The following is a 27,031-nucleotide window of genomic DNA, read 5'->3' as shown; positions in this document are numbered from 1 at the left end:
ATACATCTATAAACCTAAAATCTCATGTGGTTTATAAACTGCCTTTTAAAAAAGTTATCCAGTTATCTCCAACATGCCCTCTAATGTTTCTCTCCTCTTGAAACCAGTTATGTTGACCATTTTTACATCAAAATATATCACATTTTTCTGCCCTGAATTTCTTCTGTAACTTGTCCACTAATTACACTAGTATGTCAAAGCCTTCTTCAACAGTTACTATTTTATTCACTGTTCCACTCTATGTCTTTGTGTCGTATACAAATCTTGAAATTCTATCCCCAAGTCCAGGTCGTTAATAGTCATCGAGACAAAAGTGTTGTTGTTATTGAAACATAGTGGCCATCTCTCACAATGATAAATAGGTACTTCTCTATTATAGTATTTGTGAAATTTTGTCCCTAAATATTGTAATCTATGAAAGATATGAGTAAAATATGACAGCAGTATATAGGATATGAATACTTGGCATTTAAGGATTAAATGTAGAGTCTGTAATTTAGAAGTTGTTTTATTTTTGGTGAGCATTTGCAGTTTTGTATATCAAGACTGAATAATGTGACTCTCTCCCAACAGGATATCAGCACAGTATATCAAATATTTCCAGATGAAGTACTGGGTTCAGGACAATTTGGAATAGTATATGGAGGTACTTACCTTATAAAACATACAAATCTTCAATTTTTATAGAGTAGTCACTCTATAGAAATCTGTTAAATGTTTCTACTTTTACATTGGGTTGAAGCTTTGTATCCGATATTTAATTTTGCTCATGGATTAGTGGTCAGTAATTTTATGCATGTCTTGACCATATCAGTGCACTCAATTCTCAAGAGTCAATGACCACACCTTCATTTCAAATATCCAGACCTGTGATTATTTGGTAAGTGATGCAAATACTAATGAAGATGCAATGATACTTCTCCACCACATGCCGTCAGTTTTCTTGTGGTAGTAACTTGTTCTTTTTAAGCTATCAAGTATGGATGGTTCTTTGTCTCCCTTTTGATAAAAAGCACAGTTTTTTTTCACTGATGGAGGTAATCAGCATCAGGCCTTTTTAAAGACAAAGTTAAAAAATAATTCTATATGCAGAAGGAGGCAGAGTTTTAAAAATTGTCAATCTTATAGAGCAAAAGGATTAGGGAATGGCAGAGAAGGGTCAGATCTTCTTAATAAGTGAAATACTAAAAAAGCATCCAATTACACCAATTAATTAAAAAAGTTGTTGCAAGAATAGACAATATAAAAATAGGTTTTGATACAATTTTACAGGACAATGGTGAGACTGCGGCTGAAGCATCTATTTTTGTTGAGGTTTGAAGTTAGTATCTGTGAAATCTGTGGAATTCCCTACCTCAGACAGCTGTGGAGAGGCTTCATAAAAGGTGGAAATTGACAGTCATTTAAAATACAGAGGAGTCAAGGAGTATTAGAAGAGTGAGCAGGAAAGTGGTGTGAAGGACAAAACTGGATTATCTAAGTTAAATGGTGAAGCAGGTTTGAGTAGCCAACTGACCTACACTTATTCAATATGTTCTCGTTGTCATGTCAGATTTTAATAACATACATTTCATTGCAAGAATCTAAGTGATATGGGGAGATGTGGGGTTAGGTTTGCCATACTTTCATATAAAGATGGAACAAACTCGAGGGTCTTATTCTGTCCCTGTAATTATATATGTAGTTACACAGGAGCTGTTTTATATTACACTTAATTCAATCTTGTATAGATCAGTTACCCAGTTTATTAATAGTTATGTAAAGATTGGATTTTTACCTCAAGGAACAAAAGTTTACCATGATTATAACTTGCCATTATTTTTGACATTTAGTGATCTGCAGGCAGTCATCTTGTAAGGTGACTCATTCTCTTTTACAAAGAATTTCGGTCCAGCAAACGGAATAAAATAACTGGTAGTATTTTATAAATGATGGTTTATGGTCTCTATAAGTGGGGTGAAAGCAGAGCTGCAAAGAAGATATTTAGCCTGGGCAGTCACTTGCTCTGATGCATCAATTCTGTCTGTGTGAAGACTTTGACAGCTTTGCCAAATACTCCAAGAGATGTGGGAGAAAAGGCTTTTCTGTTGCCTGCAACATGTAAGTGAATGATTCCTCTATCAAACGATGGGCAGATGGCATTGCATAGATTACATGTAATGAAATTTTTACTGGAAGTATCAGTTATATTTAAGGTAAATTTATTTAAATACTATAATTAAACATTTACCTTCAGCAGAGCACTAAACCAGTACGCTCTTACGAGTTTCTGTTGCTGTGCTCTATCTGATTTTATCTGGCCAGATAATTGATAATACCTCCAGATTTTGATAGCCAGAGTTAATTTCATGTAATTTCTCATTTTAGATCTTGATTATTGAAATCAGAATGTCAGGAAGATCAGATAGATGTATACATATTTTATTTCAAAATACCAACTGCACCATACAAAATCTTCCATGTTTGTATCAGTAGATCACATTAGAAGCATCCCCATTTACAAAGTAATATCAATTGGTTGCACACATTACATTTACCACATAATTATTTTCTAAAGCAGCTCACCAGGAAATTATACTCTTATATTGATGATAAATTGTTTACTTTAAACTTTGTCACACAGGACAATTATTGATGAAGTTGCCTCGCATGAGTTCACTTCCTATTTTTCTAATTTCTGCGAGTTTCCCTTTTAAGAATATCCAGTCTCAGATCATGTGCCTCAAGACCTTAGTGGTCAGTTTTGCAGAAACTGACCTTCAGCTGATCAGTTCTAACACACCACGCAAACAGTTGCTTTGTAAGATGGTGCACTTGCCCTCTTCAACTATTGATTGCTCCCATCTCGATTGAAAGAGGGGCACCAGCCATCAGTGTATTACATTTACGTGCTGATTAGTGTGTTTCATTCTCTGTCATGCATCTGATATCATTTGCAAGCACTTGGCCAAGGCTCAGGGTGACTACCAAATGGTAACCGCAAAGATCTGGAGAGGACAGGAAATGCAATTCATTAATTTAAACCTCACTAGAAAATACTGGCAATTAGGTCAATCCATGTATAAAACATGAATCTTTTTTACTTGGTTGTTAGGTAAGCATCGCAAGACAGGCAGAGATGTTGCAATCAAAGTGATTGACAAACTACGATTCCCAACAAAACAAGAAAGTCAGCTTCGGAATGAAGTTGCAATTTTACAGGTAAATAGGTCATAAATTCTGACTATCAACTAAAAAGTCTACATAAATTAGCATTGGGTAGAGAGTCAAAAGTGGTTAAAATATTGTTTAACTTTTGAAATCCATGATAAGAATCTAGCCTTCTAGTGTTGAAAGCCACCTCTCAAATGGTTCTAAATGACTTAGTAGTCATTTCTAGTACCAACAGGTCAATGTAATAATGTGGGTAGTGTAGACGAGAGGAAGCATCACTCTGTCTGACTTTTGCTTGAGTTCACCATTGTAATTAACTGACTTACTCTTTAGTACTGAAATCATTATGGAAAATAAGTCTATAAATCTTGAAAGTATAAACTACGTATTTATGGGATGTAGATTGCTGAGTAAGTTTTGGTATTTAATAGCCATGTGGCATTAATTTCAGGATTCCTACACAAAGGTGTAGGTACCAAATTTGCCAGCAGCTCTCCGAGTATACACCACTGTTGGAGTTCACGCAGCATTCAGCAGCAAGGCAAGACCTGGCTGCATTTCTCCAGGGACTTAAAATAAAACAAAAGGAGAATTTAAATAATAGTTTTGATTGTTTCTAAGAATCAGCAACATTGAAATCTCTGGATGGGTTTGTCATCTAAAGCTGTGGCAGATTTTGTTCTAGCCAACACAACTGACAGCATTACCTTGTGCAGCTGCCAGGGCCTGGTCATTTAGGATTAAGCAGCTTTGTGCAGCTAGTCTAGAAATCTGGAAAAGGTAAATCTTACTTACCACAGTGAACAGCCCAAGCCAGATGTCTTGTTTTTTAATCGGAAAGTCCGCTGTAATTTAACTCTGACAATACTTCATAAAATGTTTAGAGATTTTATGCCTTATAAAACTTCCATTATATATGGGGAAGAACATCTTTTTATAGGTACAATTTCTTTGCTTAGAATCTGCATCACCCTGGTGTAGTGAATTTGGAATGCATGTTTGAGACTCCTGAAAGAGTGTTTGTTGTCATGGAAAAGCTCCATGGAGACATGCTGGAAATGATCCTGTCAAGTGAGAAAGGACGTCTGCCAGAACTTATAACAAAGTTTCTTATTACACAGGTATGTGGCAGTAACAAGTGACAGGTGATTAATAATAGAATCTTCAAAAGGTTAAATAGGGTCATCATCAGGAGTACTTCAGCATTGGCCCAACCAGCATGCAGCCTGCACCTGAAATGAACCATCTCAACCAACTTAACTCAAAAGGAAGTGTAAGGTTAATGCAATCCCCATAGCGACCATATATATTTATATTTTCTTGCCCATGATTGATATGTTGAAATGAAATTATACTTTCAGCATGACCTTTGAGCTCCGAGTCAGAATAGTGAAAAGTAGTGCTTAGATCATCAGTCAAGCACAAATTACCTTGCAGCATTGTCTACACATGTTCATCAAGTTGTTTCTGGTCTTCTGAGATTCTCTGCAGCTGGTGAAGACTTCCCTCTGCACTGCTGTTGTTTACTTCACATTTAAGTGGAGTCACAGCTTTGAAGTAATTTTTGTCTATTAATCAAAAATCTACATATTGACAATGAATTAAAAGAGCAATTAGTGCAAGATGAATGAGGGGATTTAAGTGAATGCAATGTGCATTGAATTTAAAGTTATTAAAGGAAGTTATGGGTGAGATGAGTTACAAATGATTTTTCCATTAAACTTTTACTAATAAAAATGTATTCCTCAGGACGTATTAAGAAATAGATGCCAAAATTGCCCTTTTTTTTAATGGAAACCAGCTTTAAACATTGGTTTGAAGTTGTAAAATATAAAAAACTCATTTCACATCATACATCTGTCAGTCATATGTGCACTGAGGTTTTTTTAATGAGTTCTTACATTGAGGAACTGAACAAACTTAAGAAATGTCTTCTCAGATATTCATTCTTACTCAGAACGGTTAAAAAGACAAAGTACAAAACTCCTTTGTGTTATCATCTCATAATACTGGCTGGTATTGTTTTAATGCACTTTCTTCCTTGATTTTGTGCTCTTGGATAGACAGTGGGTTCTGGTTAATTGGGCCATTGGTTAATTGGGGTAGCTGCTTATTTGGGACAACTCTTATTGAACAAAAAACAAGTTGAGAAAATACCCAGGATTCCCTTTGTGTATTTGGGACACCATGTCACGTAATTGAGACAGGAGATTTCCAAACATTTTCTAACTAGTGTCTGTCACGTGTACATCATGTGGCCTTTTGACACTTCACCATGCTTAGAGTGAACAGATTTTAAATAACATCATTTGTGTGTATTTGTCTTCAAAAAGCAGTGATGTTTGTCACTGATAGTTAACAAGCAATAAGCAGCAGGACAATTCAGAATTGTTTTACTCACTGTGCTATCAAGCATTCAGACTTAGAAATGCCAGAAACGGCCAGGAGGGAAAATAAAACAATTTCACTACTTCAACAAGTTAGGGACTATGAAGAACTTGACAAAAAATTTGAAGATATTGACAATTATCTTGAATGTTACCTTTGGTCCCTACTGGACATTCAACTGTCACCTGTAGCTCCAAGTAGCTGTTTGTGTGCGAAAGTGGGCACACCCTGGTAAACCGCATCAATAGACAGGTTAAACCAGGTGAGGGTAGCTGGCACTGTAAGATTGGGAGAGGCCTGTCCTAGCATGTGAAGTCAGCTCCAGCAGACTGGGCAGATGAGATCAACAGTGTGAACCCAACTGTCAGGAAGACCGTTCTACAATGCTATGTGGATAGCGAAGGGCATGACAAGGCACAGAAGTCATAGTCATCCACAGCAACCACGGGGTCCCCAGTTATGACATCAACTCGTCCCTATTGGACCAGGAATTACAAGGTCGAGAGAGTGGAATTGCCCCAGTACAACAGCTTTTCCATTTTAAAAACTCTTACACACAGGTTTTCTGTCATCATCAGATACAATGGACAATCACCAATAATATTGGTAGTGTTCTAGTTTGTTCAATATTTCATTTAAATACATAATTTGTTATTCAGTTAAATGTAGTTTGTCTTTTTTTATACCTTTTTAACTATTTCCATGAAACTTCATTTAATTGGGCCAGGATTTACTGGTCCCAATTAACCAGAATCCACTATATTCAGTAGGCGGAGTCTAGTTTTCCATATGTTCAATAAAGAGTAAGCAATCATTCTTGCATGATGCTGTTAGTAATTTGATTTTCTTTAAATCAGATACTTGTTGCTTTGCGACATCTCCATTTTAAGAACATAGTTCACTGTGACCTGAAACCTGAGAATGTCCTCCTAGCATCGGCTGATCCCTTGCCACAGGTTAGAATGATTATCTAATGTTAGTCTGCGAAGAGAGTTGCTGTTGATTTCATATATCAGTACATTTGTGACCAATCCTTTTCTTGCAAAATTTTAATACTCATCCTACTTGGTTCTTTTCCAAACATTAGGTTAAGCTTTGTGACTTTGGATTTGCACGTATAATTGGGGAAAAGTCTTTTAGGCGTTCTGTGGTGGGAACACCAGCATATTTGGCTCCAGAAGTGCTCCGCAACAAAGGATATAATCGATCGTTAGACATGTGGTCCGTAGGCGTTATCGTCTATGTCAGTCTTAGTGGCACCTTTCCATTCAACGAAGATGAAGATATTCATGATCAAATTCAGAATGCTGATTTCATGTATCCCCCTAATCCCTGGAAGGAGATCTCACTGGAAGGTAATGCGTTAATTAGACACACCAAACCAGAGAAATGTTAGAACCATTATTATGTTTCTTCAATCCATTCAAAAGGAGATGTTCCCTCTGAAGGAGAGCTATATAGAGGCCAATCTTCTTACTGTTTGCAGTGTAGGAAAAAATGTGTTCAGTGCCCTTGCTAGATACAAACATTCTGAACATTTAACTGTTTTATTGTGGCTTAATGTAACATTGTGTTACCTATATTTCTTCATATCAAATGGAAGAGGAGGCTCGAAAAGAAAAATAGTCCTATTTTCTATTTTCACAGAAGGAAAAGCTTTAACTGGTTTTGTCTAACTAATCTCCATCTTGGAGTATGTTAGTTGATCAAATCTGCATTAGTTAAAAAATGATCAATGTAATTATAAATGTAGTTGTGGTAAAATTGCACTGCATGCCACCATTTTTCCAGTGCTATGGCTACTGATTTGTTTCACATCTCCACTATGAATCACACATATGCACTTTTAGCTTTGCGTAGCAAACTGGGTAAGACGGAAATGTGTGCGTCAGTTGCATCACAAGTATATGCCAGAGATAGAGAAGGCAGGTGGCGGTGTCAAACCTGGTGCAATGTTGATTTGCTGTCACCTCTGCCAAATTGTCCTGTATCTATCCAACTAGTGTAGGTGTTAATCACACATAGAAAACCTGGTGTTTAGCAACAAGAAGCACAAGTCCCATCCACTATCCGCCCCCATCCAGTCTTAGTTTTGTAAAGAATCTTAAAGGACTTGCAGATTTGTTGGTGATTGAATTTGGAATTCAGTTTCTTCAAAGAAGTGCACATTGATTGAAGTGAGTTGATAATTACAGATCTTCAGCTGTCTTTTTGGTTGACACAAATAGGGCCAATGCTTGCGATACTCCTGGGGCTTTTGCGATATGAAAAAGCATGCAGCCCAAAGTGCATGGTGACTTACCAAAAGAGAAATAGGAGAAAATGTCTATGAAGGTTCTCAATCATCCAGTTCATTGTATATCAAGCAGTAGAGTGTCAAGGCTACAGGACTTGCTCTGTTGTCTAGAAGATATTTTGCCACTCATCCGAAAGACTTCTTCATTTCTGATCCATGGTGCGTAGTTTAACTGACTTATAAACTCTGTGAGTTGTTTAAAGGTAAAAGCAGCTTCAGAAGCTATCAAGACAGTAAGAAAACTGATATGTCAGGACAGTAGCCTAGACAATAGAACCACACTCAACTCGGATCAGGTATGTACTCTACCCGATGTCTCCTACGGGTAGAAACACGGTTTTACCATGGCTTCGCCTGTTTCTCCTATTGTAGCCAACTTACACATGGAAGAAGTGGAAAGGACAGCCTTGAACACCTTCCATGGAACATCACCCTGTTACTGGTTCAGGTGGATGACACCTGGGTCAAGATCAAAATCCATGAGGTGTGAGCCTTCACAGAACACATCAACTCGGTGAATAATATCAAATTTACATGAGAAGACATCGAGAACAATAGACTGGCCTTTTTAGACTGTGGAGTACTTATCAAAGAAAATGGACATCTAGATATTGAAGTTTACAGAAAACCAACTCACACAGATCAGTACCTATGGCTTGACTTTCATCACCCATTAGAACACAAGTTGGGGGTTATGAGAACACTGCATCACCATGCTGAGAATGTGCCTGCCAACATTACAGCTAAAGACAAGGAGCACAAGTACTTGAGAGAAGCCTTGAAAGCTTGAGGCTACCCTGACTGGGCCTTTCTCAAGACAGTAACAAAAACCAGTAGGGACACCAGCCTAACGGACAGAGGTAAGGAACAAAGCAGACAGAAAAACATAGTCATCTCCTATGTAGCTGGAGTTTCAGAGAAACTCAGAAGGATTTACAACAAACACCCAATCCCTTTGGTTTTCAAACCTACAAACACACTCAGACAGAAACTCGTCCACCGCAAGGATCCTACACCCAAACAGAAGCAGAGAAACTCTGTTAAAGAAGCCACCTTTGTCAAACTGGAAAACCCAGCCCTGAACAGAGGGGGTGGGGTACGACACCACCTATTAGCTACTTACAATGCAATCCTAACATCTTTTCCCCAACGTCTCCACAACAATTCATACCTCCATTCATGTAAAGATAAGGCTAATGACCCTCTCATTACCTCTATGACTCTTAATGAACTTCAGGTGATTGCTATACCTTCCGAACAACTCACAGAGTTTATAAACCGGAAAACTATGCACCATGGATTAGGCCTGAAGAAGCCTCCTGGATGAGTGGTGAAATGTCTTCTAGACAACACAGCAAGTCCAGTTGCCTTGACTCACTACTGCTTGATTAAAAAATAGGACAATGGCTGTGACTCAGATGGAAAATCCATTAAGATTCCAAAGGAATACATGACTATCTGCGTCTGACAAAGGAGCAATGCCTTTGGACACACTATGATTTCTACCTTGGTTTTTGTGTCTGTGGCAGTAAAAATCACATTGGTTTTTCACCCTTTCTATGTTGAAGCTAAAGATTTAGAAACCTCTGGATGTTGTAGCCTGAAGCAGCGCCAAACTCATCTCCTCCCTCTGGGACAGCAGTAAGGAGTCTGTATCTGAAGGTTCACAGATAGTTGGGGGGGAGGAGGGGAGGGGGGAGAAGGGATGGCAATTGAATGTCCTTGGCTTAAGTGTCTGTCTTAGAACACAGATGTGTACTACAACAGCAGTGCATTTCATTGGCTATATCGAAGGCCTGCAGGTAGCAGCAAGGCCTGTCTTCATTCAAGCAGGGTCTGATAGCACAAGTAATATTCACAGAATTCCTGTGTGAAGCAATTACTGCCTACCTAAGGAAGGATATATCTGCTGTTGAGGGAATAGAGTGAAGGTTCATTGCAATGATTAGTACCTGGCATATAATTCCTGGAGTTTCATTAGAGAGGTGATCACAGTAAAACATACAAGGTTCTTTTGAGGCATGACAGAGAGAGAAGTACAGTTGATGTTTTCCCAGTCTCAAATCCAGGTGTCGCCGTCTCAAAATAGAAGGTGGGTTTAGATCAAAGCTGGTGATCTGCATTTCTGGCCTCTGCACTATAGAAACAATGTGATTGTACTGGAGAAAATGCTGAGGAGACTGACCACCAGAATGGTGCCTTGGGAATTTGTTCCCACAACAGCGATATCTAAAACCAGAGTGTGTAGGTATAAGGAGAGAAGTAAGAGGGCTATATGGGAGTGAGGAAGAATATTCAAAAGGTAATTACAAAGTACAATACATTGCCTAAGAATTTAAGAAGTATCTGGGTGAGTAATTGAATCTCCAAGGTGTGGAATGATTAAAGTGTTGCTAAGTAGATTTGGTATAGATGGACGACTGATGATCAGCATAGCTGTCTTAGGCAGAAGGGCCTGTTTCCATGCTGTGACTATCTCTATCCTTTGTGTGATCCTATAGAAAAGCTGGACTTGTGGTTGGAAATAAGCAGAACAGAGAGGGGTGAACAAAGTTCAGGGCATCAGAAAGAATGAATGTTCTTAGGTGGTGGGGAGAAATAATGAAAGGCAAAAAGTCACTTTTACATGAAATTTCTTTTTTTCTGATCAACAAATGATGTGCTACAGGGATCAGTAGTGGAACCTCGACTTTTTGCAATTTCTGTAAGTGAATTGTATGAAGACATTTAAGCTATAATTACCAAATTTGCTGTTGGCATAAAGGTATGTCAAAAAGTAAGTTCTGAAGATGAGGAAAAGAGGCTAAAAAAGTTACACTTGCTTAGTTCCCAGTGGAGTATAGGCTATTGATGACCTCCCATCTCCATCACCTTCTCGTCAATGATAAGGTTGGAGTTCATCAATCCTTCTGCAATCCATTGTATCCACAGTACAAGCAATTGGCCTAACAGCTTCACCAGAGCCTTACCCATTTTCACCTCTCACAATGGGGATATAGATTTGGACTTAGAGAAGCCAAAAAAAAATACGGATTGGTTAAGTATGTGGGGCAAAGATCTGGCCAAGGTGAGAGGTGGTAGGGCTAAGAATTCCAAAGGGATCTGTGTGTCCTGATTCACAAATGGAAAATATTTAGCTGCAAGTAATTAGGAAAAATCAATATTGTTGTTTATTGCTCATATCGAACACAAATGTAGAGAGGCTATGCTCTCCTTACTGTAATCATTGTTAGTCTCCTTTATATTGATACATTAGAAGCAGTTCAGAGAAGGTTTATTAGATTAATACCAAAAATGAGAAAGTAGATGAAGAGAAAGGTGGATACACTGGGGCTTGCATCCACTGCCGTTTAGAAGACAGAGGGAACTGGATTAAAATGCAATGTTACATGGAGTTTTGATAGGATGGAATTAGAGAAAGTGTCTCCTCTTGAAGGAGGATCGAGAACTAGGGGTCATTACTTAAGACAAAAGGTTATCTGTTTAAGAAAAGTAAAATATTCTCTGACAGATGGTCATGGATCTTAGAACTAATTTCCTCAAAGGCGAGTAGAAGGAAAGACTTTATACGTTCTTAAGTCAGAGGTAGATAGAAAGTTGATAAAAATCCAAAGTTAGGGTAACAATCAGATTAACCATAATAGGACTCACTAATGGAGCGAGCTTGAGGGGATGAGTGGCCCCTTTCTCTTCCTGATCGGTATGTTTGCATCATCCAGTCTCCACTATCGATGTCTTGGGAAGATTTCATTGGCAAGAAATGTGCCTGGCCCAGCCACACAATAAAGTGAATAAAGTATATTCTGTGGCGAGATTACCTCTCTAAAAGTCTTTCCACAACTTTAAGCCTTAAAGCAGGAGTGTGAGAGAATGTGCTTAACTTTCACAAAGCTTGAATTCATCCAGGTAGCCTCTTGCTTGGTGTCAATCACCATCCCAAAGAGGAAGCAAAAATAAATTTAACATGCTAATAGGAACATTGAAACTTTTCAAAAAAGGATTGGAAAAGAGCTGCTCTCCTCATTCCACAGTGAATTGTAGGAGAATTAAACAATACAAAAGAAATAGATAGTGGTATCAATTTACCAGTGGTACAGGCATCAAAGCACAATCCTTGTGGAGCAAAGCTTCTGGCAGTCACAAATTGAACTGTAGCCTACTTTTCTCTTCCTTTTTCAATCATACTTTTAACATCAAATTATAATGTGCAAATTCATTCGAAGAAAGAAAATTAAACTTTTTTTTCTTTGTCTCTTGGCCTTACCCGAACACGTTTATTCTTTCACAAAAACTCATGCTGATTTAAGTTGTGAATTTTGCCAAGCATTTTCACAACTTGTACTTTCAGTCGAATCACTAGGTATTAAACAGCAATTTGGATTTTTGTAGAGCCTTTAATGGAGCAAACACCTCAAATGTTTAAAAAAAGGTTAACTGAGTTGTGCAAGGAAATAAGACCTTAAGCATCTCGAGGGGATGAGAGAGGTAGAGCAAGAGAATTCCAGAGCAGAGCACCTTGTTGATGTCTCCTTATGCAATAAATTTTTAAGTTGGTATAGCTAGACCTGGCTTGGAATGGAAGTTCCCCAACCCATTATTCCAAATTTTCAATAGAAATACTGAAATTAAAGATGCTGTGGGAAAAAATACTTCTTTTGGGTCACAAGTTGAAAAACAGTGTAGCTTTTGTGGAACTAGGTCTGGAATTCTAGCACAAGGTATTTCGCCACTTTGCTGAAGAATAAATTGTTAGATTTCAAGAAATATTTGGTAGTCACTATAATGTAATACACTTTCAGAATTGCAAAAACTGAAAATAAGTTAAAATTCAAATCAAACCTATGGACCTTGACAACTTTTGTTTATTTCAGAGCTGCTGCTTAACTTTCTGATTAGCATGCTTTTTGTTTTATAGTACTTCAGCGCAACTTGAGAACAAACTGCCGCATAAGTAGCAATCAAACAGTGAACAGAATTATTCATGTCTGCCAAAGCATTTGTAAAAGGCCTTTATAATTCATGTCAAACACGTATGCATTTTTTGTGATTGTTCATTCAGCCAAATTATGTTGATGGATGGCTTTTGAAATCTGTAGCCTTGACCTGTTAGATGAGCTTGATTTTTGTTTGCATGCATTTGCTGCTTCCATTGACACACCTAGATTTAAAGTCTAAATTACGCTAACAGTTTAGTGCACTAAAAAATGGGCAATTTTTTTATGTTACAGCTATTGATGTCATCAACAACCTTTTGCAAGTAAAAATGAGAAAGCGTTTTAGTGTGGATAAATCTCTAAGTCACCCTTGGTTGCAGGTAAGATTCCATAATTCTTTGTAATGCTCAGTTAAAATTTGGTGTTTCTTTACTAAATCATGGAAGATGTTTCAATAGTAACTCCAGGGTAGACTATGAGATGCAAAACAAAGATTCTTACAGAAACATGAGGAAATCTGCAGATGCTGGAATTTCAAGCAACACACATAAAAGTTGCTGGTGAACACAGCAGACCAGGCAGCATCTCTAGGAGGAGGTACAGTCGACGTTTCGGGCCGAGACCCTTCATCAGGACTAACTGAAATACTGACTCTCACAGCTATCTGGACTATTCCTCTTCTCACCCTGTCTCTTGCAAAAATGCCATCTCCTTCTCGCCATCTCCGCCGCATCTGCTCTCAGGATGAGGCTTTTCATTCCAGGACGAAAGAGGTGTCCTCCTATTTTAAAGAAAGGGGCTTCCCTTCCTCCACCATCAACTCTGCTCTCAAACGCATTTCCCCCATTTCACACACATCTGCTCTCACCCCATCCTCCTGCCACCCCACTAGGAATAGGGTTCCCCTTGTCCTCACCTACCACCCCACCAGCCTCCAGGTCCAACATATAATCCTCCGTAACTTCCACCACCTCCAACGGGATCCCACCACTAAGCACATCTTTCCTTTCCCCCCCCCCCCCACCTGCTTTCCGCAGGGATCGCTCCCTACGCGACTCCCTTGTCCATTCGTCCCCCCCATCCCTTCCCACCAATTTCCCTCCCGGCACTTATCCTTGTAAGCGGAAGAAGTGCTACACATGCCCTTACACTTCCTCCCTTACCACCATTCAGGGCCACAGACAGTCCTTCCAGGTGAGGCAACACTTCACCTGTGAGTCGGCTGGGGTGATTTACTGCGTCCGGTGCTCCCAATGCGGCCTTCTATATAATGGCGAGACACAATGCAGACTAGGAGATCGTTTTACTGAACACCTACGCTCTGTCCGCCAGAGAAAGCAGGAACTGCCAGTGGCCACACATTTTAATTCCACGTCCCATTCCCATTCTGATATGTCTATCCACGGCCTCCTCTACTGTAAAGATGAAGCCACACACAGGTTGGAGGAACAACACCTTATATTATGTCTGGGTAGCCTTCAACCTGATGGCATGGACGTTGACTTTCCAAACTTCCGCTAATGCCCCACCTCCCCCTCGTACCCCGTTACTTGTTTATTTATATACACACATTCTTTTTCTCTCTTTCCTTTTTTTCCCTCTGTCCCTCTCACTATACCCCTTGCCCATCCTCTGGGATTCTCCCCCTCCCCCTTTCTTTCTCCCTAGGCCTCCTGTCCCATGATCCTCTCATATCCCTTTTGCCAATCACCTGTCCAGCTCTTGGCTTCATCCCTCCCCCTCCTGTCTTCTCCTATCATTTTGGATCTACCCCTCCCCCTCCCACTTTCAAATCTCTTACTAGCTCTTCTTTCAGTTGGTCCTGACGAAGGGTCTCGGCCCGAAACGTCAACTGTTCCTCTTCCTAGAGATGCTGCCTGGCTTGCTGCGTTCACCAGCAACTTTTATGTGTGATTCTTACAGAAATATCTGCATGATGCTAAGCTAGGGTACATCATCGGTGATGCTACCCCGGGTCGTCGGGTGTTTCGAGTCTTTCAACATCGTACACCCTCGCCCAGGCAACCCGACCGAGGTTGATCCGACCCCGGCCTGTGCCCTAGCAGCAACCCATGGATCTGCCCTCTTTATCCAGAGCCATCTTGGCGCTTTCTCTGCTGCATCTGTGGTAGTAGAAATGGCTCTCCTTCTTCTCTCTCCTGTGATTCCAAGTGCAGTGTATACTTTGAAGAATCTAATAGTTTAACAACACCTTCTTTAAAAGTTGAATTGTCTGTTTAATTTTTGTTAAGTCAATGCATTTTGTGTGGCCTTTGTGTTTTCTCATTCTAGAAACTTTAAATCTGGTAGGATGACATTAACACCCAGCAACAATGGAATTGAGGGCAAGTCCATCAGTGTACCCAAAAATACAATGTTGGTCAGTCCAGTCATGTGTCTTTCCAAACCACTGTTTCCTAGTGATCACCCTTACAACTTAATTATTTGTGTTGTAAATGTTTATAATGCATTAATTGTTACACATTTGGATTTGGTATAGGATTTATTTTTGGTTCTCTCGTATCATAGAATATGCTGACATTTATGACGCTGACAAGCTTACCCCATTTTTCATCTAACACTCCCACTGCAATTTCCCATTTAGACCATAAGACATAGGAGCAGAATTAGGCCATCTGGCCCATCGAGTCTGCTCTGCCATTCAATCATGGCTGATCCTCTTTTTTTCTCCTCCTCAGCCCCAGTTCCTGCCTTCTCCCTGTAATCTTTGATGCCGTGTCCAATCAAGAACCTATCAATCACTGCCTTAAATACACCCAACGACCTGGCCTCCACAGCTGCATTTATTTGGGCCTCATACACTTAGCTTCATCTAAATCTAAGAATATTGGCAAGTTATTTTTTAAACTTTTCCTGTACATTCTACAACATTTTATTTATTAAAACATACAATGTAGTCAGCAAATTGAGAGAAGCACACTTTTACAGATGTGTTCTAATGGAAGGAAATCATGACTATAGCTTCCTCATGTTCTGTATGGTGCTCAGGAAGTCAACTAATGTACAATGAGACCTCTTAACATAGCTGCTGACCATCCATCTGCCTGAGAGATATGATGCATTGTCCAGTTGTTGCCAGTCAACAGTCCCAAACAGTGTTGTTCCTCCAACCTAAGTGTGGCCTCATCACCACAGTGGACTGTTTGGGTAGCCTCCAACCCGATGGCATGAACATCAATTTCTCAAACTTCCGGTAATACTTCCCTTGCCCTCCCCCTTCACCATTTCCCATCCCCTTATCCCTCCTTTACCTTATCTTCTTGCCTGCCTATCACCTCCCTCTGGTGCTCCTTCCCTTTTTTTCTTTCTTCCATGGCCTTCTGTCTCTTTCACCAATCAACTTCCCAGCTCTTTAATTCATCCCCTCCCCCTCTAGGTTTCACCTATCACCTGGTGTTTCTCTCTCCCCTCCCCCACCTTTTAAATCTACTCCTCAGCTTCTTTTCTCCAGTCTTGCCGAAGGGTTTTGGCCCAAAACGTCAACCGTACTTTTTCCATAGATGCTGCCTGGCCTGCTGAGTTCCTCCAGCATTTTGTGTGTGTTTCTCAGATTTTAAGCATTTACAGATTTTCCCAATCATTTTTATGACCTTTTAGTAGTCCACTGGACCAATCCAGTATGTTCCTGAATACATAATCTCTGCAGTGGCTGTAATTTTTTCATAATGCACCATTACATACAGGGCAGACAGCAAAATGTGGATTTTGCAAAGCTATCAGGAAGCAGCAGAACTCTGTGTGATTTCCAGATGTCTTCCTCTGAAAATACATGTGTCCTTTGCCTGACAGAGTAAACCCACCAGCACATAAAACGGCAAACACATTGGGCTCTGTGTTACTTTGCCAGCAAAACCTGATTCGACATTTTTAAAGAGGCAGAGAGCTCACAAGTGAGAGTTTCATTGTAGTCTTGCCAATAACACTTCACAGGGATTTTTTGATCTAGGACATGCAGTCATCTGGTGTTAGAAGATGGAGTTAAGGCTCTTTTGTATTGTGCCAGCAGAATAATTTACTTGAATGTTCAAATCAGAAACAGGCTACTTGGCCCAACCATATTCCACAGTTATACACCATACTGACAGTCGTTGCTGTTTGAAAGGATATTCACTGGGTTTAGTTTTCCTACCTGAATATGGAATCTAGGCAGCACCTTCATGACTCAAGTTACAATCTACCTCTCTAGAGAGAAAACTAAGTTTGTTCTACGGTCTGGAGCTTGAGTTTGTGGACTATGCTTGAACTCCTGCTGACTGATGAGCAACCTATTGAAAGTACATAATCCTTGATCAAGTTAAAGGGCTTTCTCTTGCTGCAGTGACCCTGAGTTCATCTACAACTTACCAGACTCCTAATAACTTGCATGGGAACACTCTGGAATTGTATCTTTATTTGCACCAACTCCCCTTGAAATTCCTCTGCACAATTTTTCTCAATTCATCCCTGGAGAAGTTCTAAGTTCTTATCATCTCCCAAATTCCCTATTAATTTCTTATATTGATTATGTCCAGTTTTAATTTTCAGTAGAAACGGAACCACTTATCTCTAACAAAAAAAATTATAGCGAAGTCTCTGTTTTTGTTCCATACTTTTCCTGTTTTCTATTATCCTTATAGGGTTCAGGGATCTTTGTTGTAAATCTGTTTGTGCACATTTTCCCGTGTGTTTTCTTTCTTTTTCAATCAGATGTTTGAACGACATGGTAGGTTGGTGATAGGTGCTGGACAGAATTGGAGAATAGCTTTTCCTACCAGTACAAATAATCTAAAAGGGTTGAGACATGAATGCTATAGAACAGGTTAAATTCATCCAGGGCTCACCCAACCCTGGATTTTAAAGTGTACATGAACCAGTTGCACTGCCAACTTTTTGCTGACCTGGAAATTGAATTAGCCTGTAACAGTCCTCTCAGCAAGACAGATAAAAGCCCACCCACAACATGATATTTTGCATGTTGCATTTGAAATACATTGTTAGCATCACTTTGTCTTATTGTGTTGCAACTAATTAACTTTAACAGTGTAAATTACCCACAAGGTGACTGCAATTTCTTTGACACTTTTGTGAACAGAAACAGTGAAACAGCAGTCCACCCAATATTCTGTTCTATCATTTTCAATAGAAAAGGAAATTAAGCTGGTGTATGCAGTATATGCCACTGCTGTTACGCATTTTGTGTAATGACTCAAGAAAAATTTCATGCTCTCACATCCTAATATTTATTTGGGCAGTGAGAGCATAGATTAATTTTCCTTGACATTTGTTTGAGGTATTTATTCTCCACATACTCCCACCAGTGCACCTCTAGTCAGTCAGTCAGTCAGTCGCTGAGTTATCAAATGTTTCAGGAGACAAGCCTAGAATGAATCATTGAGCTCTTTTCACATATATAAACTTTGGTTCTGATGGAATCCACTTTAACTCGGACCAAAGCAGTAGCATAGTAGTTAGCTCGATGCTATTACATTTCGGGTTGTCGGTGTTTGGAGTTCAGTTTTGATATTACCTGTAAGGAGTCTGAACATCCTTCCCATGAATGGGTAGCTTTTCTCTGGGTGCTCTGGTTTCCTCCCACAGTCCAAAGGCGTACCGGTTGTTAGGTTAATTGGTCATTGGAAATTGTCCTGTGACTTGGCTAGGGTTGAATGGGGTTGCTGGAGATGTGGCTTAAAGGGCTGGAATCTCTAAATAAAATATGCCTGTAGGGGGCAGCACAGTAGCATAGTGATTAGCACAACGTTTTACAGTACCAGCGACCCAGGTTCGATTCCCATCGCTTTCTCTAAGGAGTTTGTATGTTCTCCCTGTGGCCGTGTGGGTTTCCTCCATGCGCTCCGGTTCCTTCCCACAGTCCAAAGATGTACCAGTTGGTAGGTTAATAGGTTGTTGTTAATTGTCCCATGATTAGGCTAGGGTTAAGTCAGAGTTGCTGGGCGATGTGGCTCAAAGGGCTGGAAGTTCTGATTCTGCACTGTATCTGAATCAATCAATAAATAAATAGATGTTGCTGTGCTTCTCACATTGATGGTCAACTGGTTTGACGTAAGCAAAATAAATTGTTAAAGGATCCTGCCAGTAAATGTCTCTGTCCATATTTTAAACCCATTCATTTACAGAGCGAGAGGGAGAGGGAAAAGGTCTTTGTCTTATGTACTTAACAGTAAAAATTATTACATACCATTAATATAATGTGAGCATTATAAGGTCTGATTAAAAGCTTACAGTACACTGTATTTGTATTTTACCTTTTTTAGGCTTTATGTTAGGTATAAAAACAATCAGCATTGTAGACTTGTCCTGGTGTTAAAGATTTTCACCTGCGGCAATTTTTGCAAAGTCAGCACTGAAGTTCTCTGCTGCTTCATGATCAGTAGACACTTTATCTTTAAACTTCTTAAAATCTTTAGAAATTTAATGCTGTGCCTTTTCTTAAATTTCTGCAATGAGACTGCTGAATATTCACTATTCAATTTTCAATTTCAATAGATCTCTGCTTGTTTCATGATCAATATAACGTTAAGCAGGATATGTTCACTTTAACTGATGACTCCACTCTTTCAACATACAATAAAGATGTTAATCTTTTGCTTTATGCAGTGTTTTTTTCTATTTTTCACTAACTTCTGCTTATTATGTATGTGAGGTCACTTCTCAGACCTGTCTGTGGTGTGCAGAGACAAGCACATCACCTGGGAATCTTCCCAGCATCTTGTGCAGTTTTCCATTTGTGATGTCATGTCATAAAAATTTCAGATTTTGGAGATTTTTGGATTTTGGATTTTCGGATAAGGGGTATTTAACTTAACCATTTCAATTGTTTAAGTGCACGTACTAACGTTAAGTTGTGCCTTTTCTCCTAACCATTGTGGAATGATTCCTAAAAGTGATAGTTAATGGAAGTTAAAGGATTTCAGGATGTATATTGTATACATTTCCCTGACATTAAATGTACTTATTGAATCCTATTGAAGTTATTGCCCATTCCACAAAGAGTGTGTGTATAAAATGGTTTGCTAGAATTTGAATATGCAATCTATTCACTCTCATTTTGAAGGATTACCAAACGTGGCTGAATTTACGAGAGCTTGAGTGCAAATTTGGTGAACGTTATATCACTCACGAGAGTGACGATGCCCGTTGGGAAGAGTTTGCTGGACAGCATGGCCTGGAGTATCCAATGCATCTAGTCAACCATAAATCTGACTACTGTGAGAGTACTGTGGAGGAAGAGGCAGAAATGAAAGCTCTAAATGAGCGGGTCAGTATTCTCTGAAAGAACCTATGGTTTTAAGAATATTCATGAGCACAGAGGGGAAACAGAAAAGAATCTATCAAGTAACTGCAACTTCTATCCTCACCACATAAAAATGGAAGGAGAGTGTGATGCTTAGTCTCCACCAATAAAGGCAAGCTTAAAAATCAATTGCCATTCTAATCCTAAAGCTAGCACTCTAATTAATTGTTGTAGCTCGACACTTCCAGAATTGACAAGTTCACTTACTGCATCTCAAGCAGCAATGTGTATATATTATTGTGTGAGTGCAACTATGTTCTTGTACATCCTGTCTAATGCAAGCATTAAATATATAATTTGCAAGTTATTAGCTTGTATCTCTCACATTCCGTAAGATTCCGGTGTGCCTTTGCTGGTAAGATTTTCCGTGTATCTATAATGCACCCCTAGTTGGGTGAGAACTTTTGTAAATTTTGCTTTATATTTTTAACCTCTTTCAGTATTTAGCTGTATGGCGGCATCTCTTGGAAGAGTATAACATTATAGCTGTTCTGTGAACAATTTTTGGTCTGTTATAAAGAACAAAGGGATTTTTTAAAATATATATTAACTTTTTGGAATAACCATTCCAAAAAAAAGTATAACTTAATCTGCATCAAACTGCAACAAGGGAACAAAGCTCAAGATGTGCAGTAACAGAACACTTATGTACAAATGTAAGTTTCTCTTGTAAGCTTTAATGCCTTAGTTATGGCATTTATTACAGGATTGATCAGGTTGAGTTCACCTTTATGTCATAGCATTTTAACTAAAAATTGCTTGATACCATGTTGCTTCTGTCTAAAAAGTTTGAATAAAATTGAAGTTGATGTCAAAATATGCCTCTCAGGAAACTTCATTTCGACATGGCTTAGAATAAATTTAGTTACAACTTTAAGAATGAAAACAGTTTTGAAGTTTGTGATACAATGAGTATTTTTTCAGGCTTTCTCTGTAGGTAACTACAGAGGCATGAAAGAGGAGCTGGCTAAAGTTGATGGAAGGGGACAGTAGAGGGTTGACGGTAAAGCAGCAATAGCTGGAGTTTCTGCAAGTGATTTGGAAAATGCAGGATTGATTCATCCCAAAAAGAAGAAACACTCTAAAAGGAGGATGAGGAAACAATGGCTGACAAACGAACTCAAAGGGAGCATACAACATAGCAAAAATTAGTAGGAAGCTAGAGGATTGGAAAGCTTTTGAAAGCCAATAGAAGGCAACTAAAATACGCAATAAGAATGGAAAATATGAAATATGAAGGTAAGACAACCAGAAATATAAGAGAGGATACCAGAACTGTTTTAGACATATAAAGAGTGAAAAGGAAGCAATAATGGATATTGGACCACTGGGGGCAGGTAGTAATGGGGAACAAAGAAATGTGAATGAATTCAGGAAGTATTTTGCATCAGTCTTCACTATAGAAGACACCAGCAACATGCCAGAAATCTGAGAGTCAGGCAGAAGTGAGTGTAGTTGCTATTACTAAAAAGAAGGGAGCTGAAAGATCTTAAGTCACCCGGACCAGATGGACTGCCCCGCCCCACATCCCAGGGTTCTGAAAGTTCACTTGCAGGTTGAGTTGGTGGTAAGGAAGAAAAATACAATGTTAGCATTCATTTTGAAAGGACTGGAATATGAGAGCAAGGATGTAATACTGAGGCTTTATAAGGTATTGGTCAGACTACAACTGGAGTATTGTGAACAGTTTTGGGCCTCTTTAGAAAGATGTGCAGGCATCGGAGAGAGTCTAGAGGAGGTTCAGGAGAATGATTCTGGGAATGAAAGAGTTAACATATGAGGAGCGTTTGATGGCTCTGGTCCCACACTCACTGGAGTTTAGCAGAATGGGTGGGGATGGGGTGGGGGTAGGATCTCATTGAAACCTATCAAATATTGAAAAGCATGGATAGAATAAACATGGCGAGGCTGCTTCTAGTGGGGGAGAGTCTAGAACCAGAGGACATAGTCTTCAATAGAAGGCTGCCTCTTTAGAACAGAGATGAGGGGGAAATCCTTTCGCCAAATCTGTGGGATTAATTGCTACACAAGTCTGTGGAGACCGTGTCACTGGATATATTGAAGTGGAGGTTAATAGGTTCTTGATTAGTAAGAGCGTCAAAGGTTATGGGGAGAAGGCAGAAACATAGGTTTAAAAGGAAAATAATTCAGCTGTGATCAAGTGGTGGAGACGACTCAATGTGCCAAATAGCCTAATGCTGCTGCTATGTCTTATGGTTTTATGATCTTTTCATCTTTCTTACTATTTATTTATTTTTACTGTAACTTTTGGCTTGCACTATACTGAAAACAACAGATTTCATGACATATATCAGTGATAATAAACCTGATTCTGATGTTGTATTGTCCAGATAATATGTCCTCCTCTGAACCCACTATCCTCAATGCCCTTGTCCTTGATGAATACAGACCAGAACCATTTATTTAGGAGTTGCTCATGTGCCCCATCTTCACACAGAGCTTACCCCTTAGATCCCTAAGGGGACCCAGGCTTTCCCAAGCTACACTTTTGCTCTTAATTTACATGGAATAGCAGGATTCTCCTTAATCTCACCTGCCAAGAATAATTCTTGACTACTTGTTAGCCTCCTGATTTCCTTCAGTATTCTACTTCACACTCTATATTCTTCAAGGTATTTGTTTCATTGTACTTGCCCCTACCCATCAAGTACTCCCTTTTCTCCCCCCCCCCCCCACTCCCATCAAACATTCAATAACCTTGGTCATCCAGGTACCCTAATCTCACCCTTCAGGAACATGCTGATCCTGGACTCTCACTAATTCCCTTAAAATTTCAAAAGGTTTCAGACTCCTCTGAATTCTTGAGTCACTAATACTGTATAAACACAATTTTTTTCTGGGAAATTCAGAATGTTAATAGTATGTCTTTTTTTGATAAAGAGCTGAACTGATACATGCATGTCAATTTCTGATTGTTAATAAAGTAATTCCATTTCTCAGTGAACATGTTATATGCAGAGCTGTAAACCAATCTTGCTTGTCTTTCTTTTAAATAAAATTCAATTACTGAACATTCATGTTTACAATATAATGCTTGGCCAGAACATTTACTCTGTGATATCAACTGAATTTCTCAATGAATAGCATTCAGATATGTGGCATGTAAGGAATTAATCTGTACGATTTATCAACTTTGTGGAATATTCCCACCTTGCTACAAAAATATTCCTGGAGTAATAGATTGCATAAATTCCTCAACCTTTACCCAAGATTTATGAAATACTGAAATAATAAATATAGTCATATTCTTTTTATTGTGGGGTATGTTACTCAAGTTTATAAACTATGTTTTCTTATGCAATTAGCAAGATCTGATTGCTACTAAAGACAGATGCAGCATAACACATAAACATCCTTGCAAACCTAATGTGTTCGGTGCATCTTGAAGCTAGCATTGATAGAACTAGTTGGTCTGACCCATTTTTCTATCCAGTTAAGAGTTGCACTGACATCTTAGCGTCCAGTTAATTAAATTTCAAAACAAAATGTTCTGATATTTTAGGTTTTATTTGAATTGATGACTATGCCGCAACCTTTTGCAAAACACCTAAAGATTATAACAATTACAGGACATCTTATTTTCTGTTTTGTGGCCATTATTGGCTACATGGGCCAAAATGCAAGCAGTGGCATTTTCAACAACTTGACACGCATTAAAAAGTAAAGAAAGAACCTAGAGATGCAAGGAAGACGTTCCCTGACAACAGGCCTAGATGGATTCTCCCTCACAGAATAATTCACTTTATTTAAACTTAACGCTCCACGTTGTCTGACAAGTACTTTGTGTTTGAATTTAGTACTTTCCACAGCCAAAAGCAGAATTAAACACTTTCCAATCCAATGAGTCTGATGTGTTTATCCAAATGTTGACAGTCTATCAGTATGCTTACTGTTTACAGCCAATACTCAACAAGAGAGTGGAATTGTTATTCCTGGTATTTTTGAAAGCTAAAACTGGCTTTGGAACTCCAAATGGTATAGGCAATTTTTAAATATTCTTGCACAAATATATTTCTCTTAAATTTTCAAAATGGGTATGTTTTGCACAGTAAGAAGGAAACCTCATCGATGAGATTTAAAATGGTCAGGTTAATTACTGGCTGATTTAATTTACCTGTTCCCATGATATATGATACAGTGTAGCTTTCTACATTTGTTTCAGATTGAAAAATCAGTGGAAGATTCATGACAGTTGAGTAACACACAGACAAAATGATGAAGGAACTCAGCAGGTGAGGCAGCATTTATGGAAGGGAATAAAGATACAACTTTTCAGGCTGAGACCCTTTTCAGCATGAAATGTCAACTCTTTATTGATGAAGATCTCAGCCTAAAACATTAACTCTTTATTCCTTTCCATAGAAGCTGCCTGACTTGCTGAGCTCCTCCAGCATTTTGTATGTGTTACTCTGGATTCCTGCACCTGCAGAATCTCCTGTGTTTATGACAAGTGAGGAGTTTTTTTTTTTGCTAATGTCGGCATCTTTACAGAAATCAGTCGGTCTCAAGCAACAATCCACGAGTAGGAACTTTCGTTGCTCAGCTCCCAATTTGCAGAGAGCATACAAAGCTGGTTAAAGTTTTCTGTAAGGGGAAGAAGGGGAGTGGGAGGATAGCACGTGGCAGGAGGATAAATTTCTCTAGTGTGTTTAAGTTTTCCTGTTGGAATATCAGAAAGGAGTAAATGTGTGAGACCTCATGCTGAATAAAGGCATCTTCATTAAACTCTGCCATACAAGTGCAGAGCACGACAAGGCGTACACTGCGAGTGGTTGTCAGAGTGACCATGCAAACAACCTTTTATCTATCATTACTTGAAATGAAATAGAGGTAAGTCCAAGCTGCAGTGTCTGGAAAGGCCAAAGGAGGAGGAGCATTCTTATGACAAACATGGCTGATTAGTCAGAAGGGATATAGAAATGCAACTGAAAGGGTGTTGGGATGCAAGACAGGAGGAGATGCAAAGATACTGATATCCTAAGAGATTTTGGCCTCACCTATACTGTATCATGGAATAGTGGACAACATTACAATAACACATCACCCAGTTATAAACAGCATCCTCCAGTATGAAGTTGTATGTGAATGAGGGTGGAGCATATGAATTATATAAATAAGTGAACAGTATATTTGGTTTTCGAATGATGGGAGGATGTTGAATTATGTAGTAACTAATTTTGCAGAAGCTATTAGAAATATATGGCATTTAAAGATGCAGACATCTTGTCTACTCACTCAATTCTGAATTCCCTGCACTACTACATGTATACTCTGGTCATTCTGTTAACATCCATGTCAAGAAGTGGGCATGTTGCCATTTTCAAACTAAGTTCACTACAAACAAGACAGTTAGAATTTGTTTTTAATCTGAACATGGGAGTAAGTGTAGTGATAGTGCTCAGAATCTTAAATTCCTGCTTCTCTTACCCAAGGTCCATTAACAGGACTGTTCTGTTAGATCCATTGTTTTGACTTACTCTTGCCCTACTGAACTTCTCATACCTCGACTTGATCTGGTCTCTATCCTCACTTTACGCATCTACATACAGGACTCTTTGCATGCCCCCTACTATTTTGACAACTTCCAATGTTCTGCCACCACAAACTCATCTTCACTAAGGATATCAAGCCTTTATACATTTCCATTCCCCATAAGGAAGGTCTTAAAGTGCTCCACTTCCTCGTACAGCAAATATCCGACCAGTTTCCCTCCCTTAACAATCACATCCACCATGCAAAAGTCATTCTTACCCTGAACAGCTTTCGATTCTTCTCCCTCCTACAAATCAAAGGTATAGCCATGGACACTCATTTGAGCCCCAGATACACCCAACTATGTAGTACAGCCTCTGCTCCAAACTTCCTTTCACACCAGTCCACAACTCTTTCTCCATTACATCAACAACTGCATCGGTGCAGAATATTACTTTTACCGATTTTCACCATGCTCTCAACTCACTTGAATCATTTGGGACATTTCAAACTCAAGTTTATTGACATTCAAACATGTATACAGCTAAACGAACCATTGTTCCTCTGGGCAAGGTGCAAAACAAAGTACATATAGTCACACACAGTGCGTACACTTGGTTTTCACTTTATTAGGTACACCTGGTCCTTATTGGAAATTTATAATCAGCCAATCATGTGGCAGCAACTCAATGCATAAAAGCATGAAGGGGTTCAGTTGCTGTTCAGACCAAACATCAGAATGGGGAAGAAATGTGATCAAAGTGACTTTGACCATGGAGTGATTGTTGGTGCCAGATGGAGTGGTTTGTGTTTCTGGGGAACTGCTGAACTCCTGGGATCTTCACACACTACAGTCTCTAGAGTTCATAGAGAATGGAGCAAACACAAAAACCATCCAGTGAGCAGCAGTTTTGTTGGTGAAATAACTTGTTAATGGAGAGAGGTCAGAGGAGGAAGGCAGACTGGTCCCAGCTGACAAGGAGGTGACAGTAACTCCAAAAACCACATGTTACAACAGAGGTGTGCAGAAGTGCATCTCTGAATGCACAACATGTTGAACCTGTCCTCTCCAATCTATCTCCAATCCTGCTACATTTGTTCCCTTTATCATATTCTCTTCTAATCCTGTCCTCCCATCAGCCATTTTTGTCTCCTTCCAGTGGCAGGATCCATCCAGTACTCCCCATGCACTTCACCCACAATACCCCCTTCCCCATTTGCACATCTCCTCCGTTGAATGTTCCCATTATCAATCAGAACCCAGCAGATGTGGTCTTTGTGTCCCCACTCATCACCTCCAGCTCCCATTTCTACCTCCACTCAAGCCTGTCCCCCTTTCCAGGGTCTCTCTGTCCTCAGTTAATCCCATTGCCAGCTTCCAACTGACAGCACCAGCCTCTGCCCATCATCCTTTACATTTCCTCAGTCCACCACCCACGGGCGGGTGCCAAT

The 27,031-nt window shown here is 39.3% G+C and overlaps 1 protein-coding gene across 4 annotated transcripts in view; it reads left to right on the top strand.

Moving 5' to 3' along the window:
• The window catches only part of prkd1 (protein kinase D1), a 312,643-nt gene extending 290,738 nt beyond the window's left edge, over positions 1-21,905 (top strand). For 3 of the 4 annotated variants that reach the window (XM_072267142.1, XM_072267153.1, XM_072267161.1), the window contains 7 exons: positions 574-646; positions 3,095-3,201; positions 4,113-4,274; positions 6,399-6,497; positions 6,629-6,896; positions 13,066-13,151; positions 19,847-21,905. In XM_072267142.1, coding sequence (XP_072123243.1) covers positions 574-646; positions 3,095-3,201; positions 4,113-4,274; positions 6,399-6,497; positions 6,629-6,896; positions 13,066-13,151; positions 19,847-20,065 — 1,014 coding nt within the window. In that variant the 3' untranslated portion in view covers positions 20,066-21,905. Of the gene's footprint in view, positions 1-573; positions 647-3,094; positions 3,202-4,112; positions 4,275-6,398; positions 6,498-6,628; positions 6,897-13,065; positions 13,152-15,063; positions 15,152-19,846 lie in introns of all 4 variants that reach the window. The other variant, XR_011887053.1, reaches the window with a different exon arrangement.
• Positions 21,906-27,031: the final 5,126 nt, after the last annotated feature.

The sequence above is a fragment of the Mobula birostris genome, chromosome 1 (genome assembly GCF_030028105.1).
Source record: "Mobula birostris isolate sMobBir1 chromosome 1, sMobBir1.hap1, whole genome shotgun sequence".
NCBI lineage: Eukaryota > Metazoa > Chordata > Chondrichthyes > Myliobatiformes > Myliobatidae > Mobula > Mobula birostris.
This window is presented reverse-complemented; position numbering and strand designations above follow the sequence as displayed.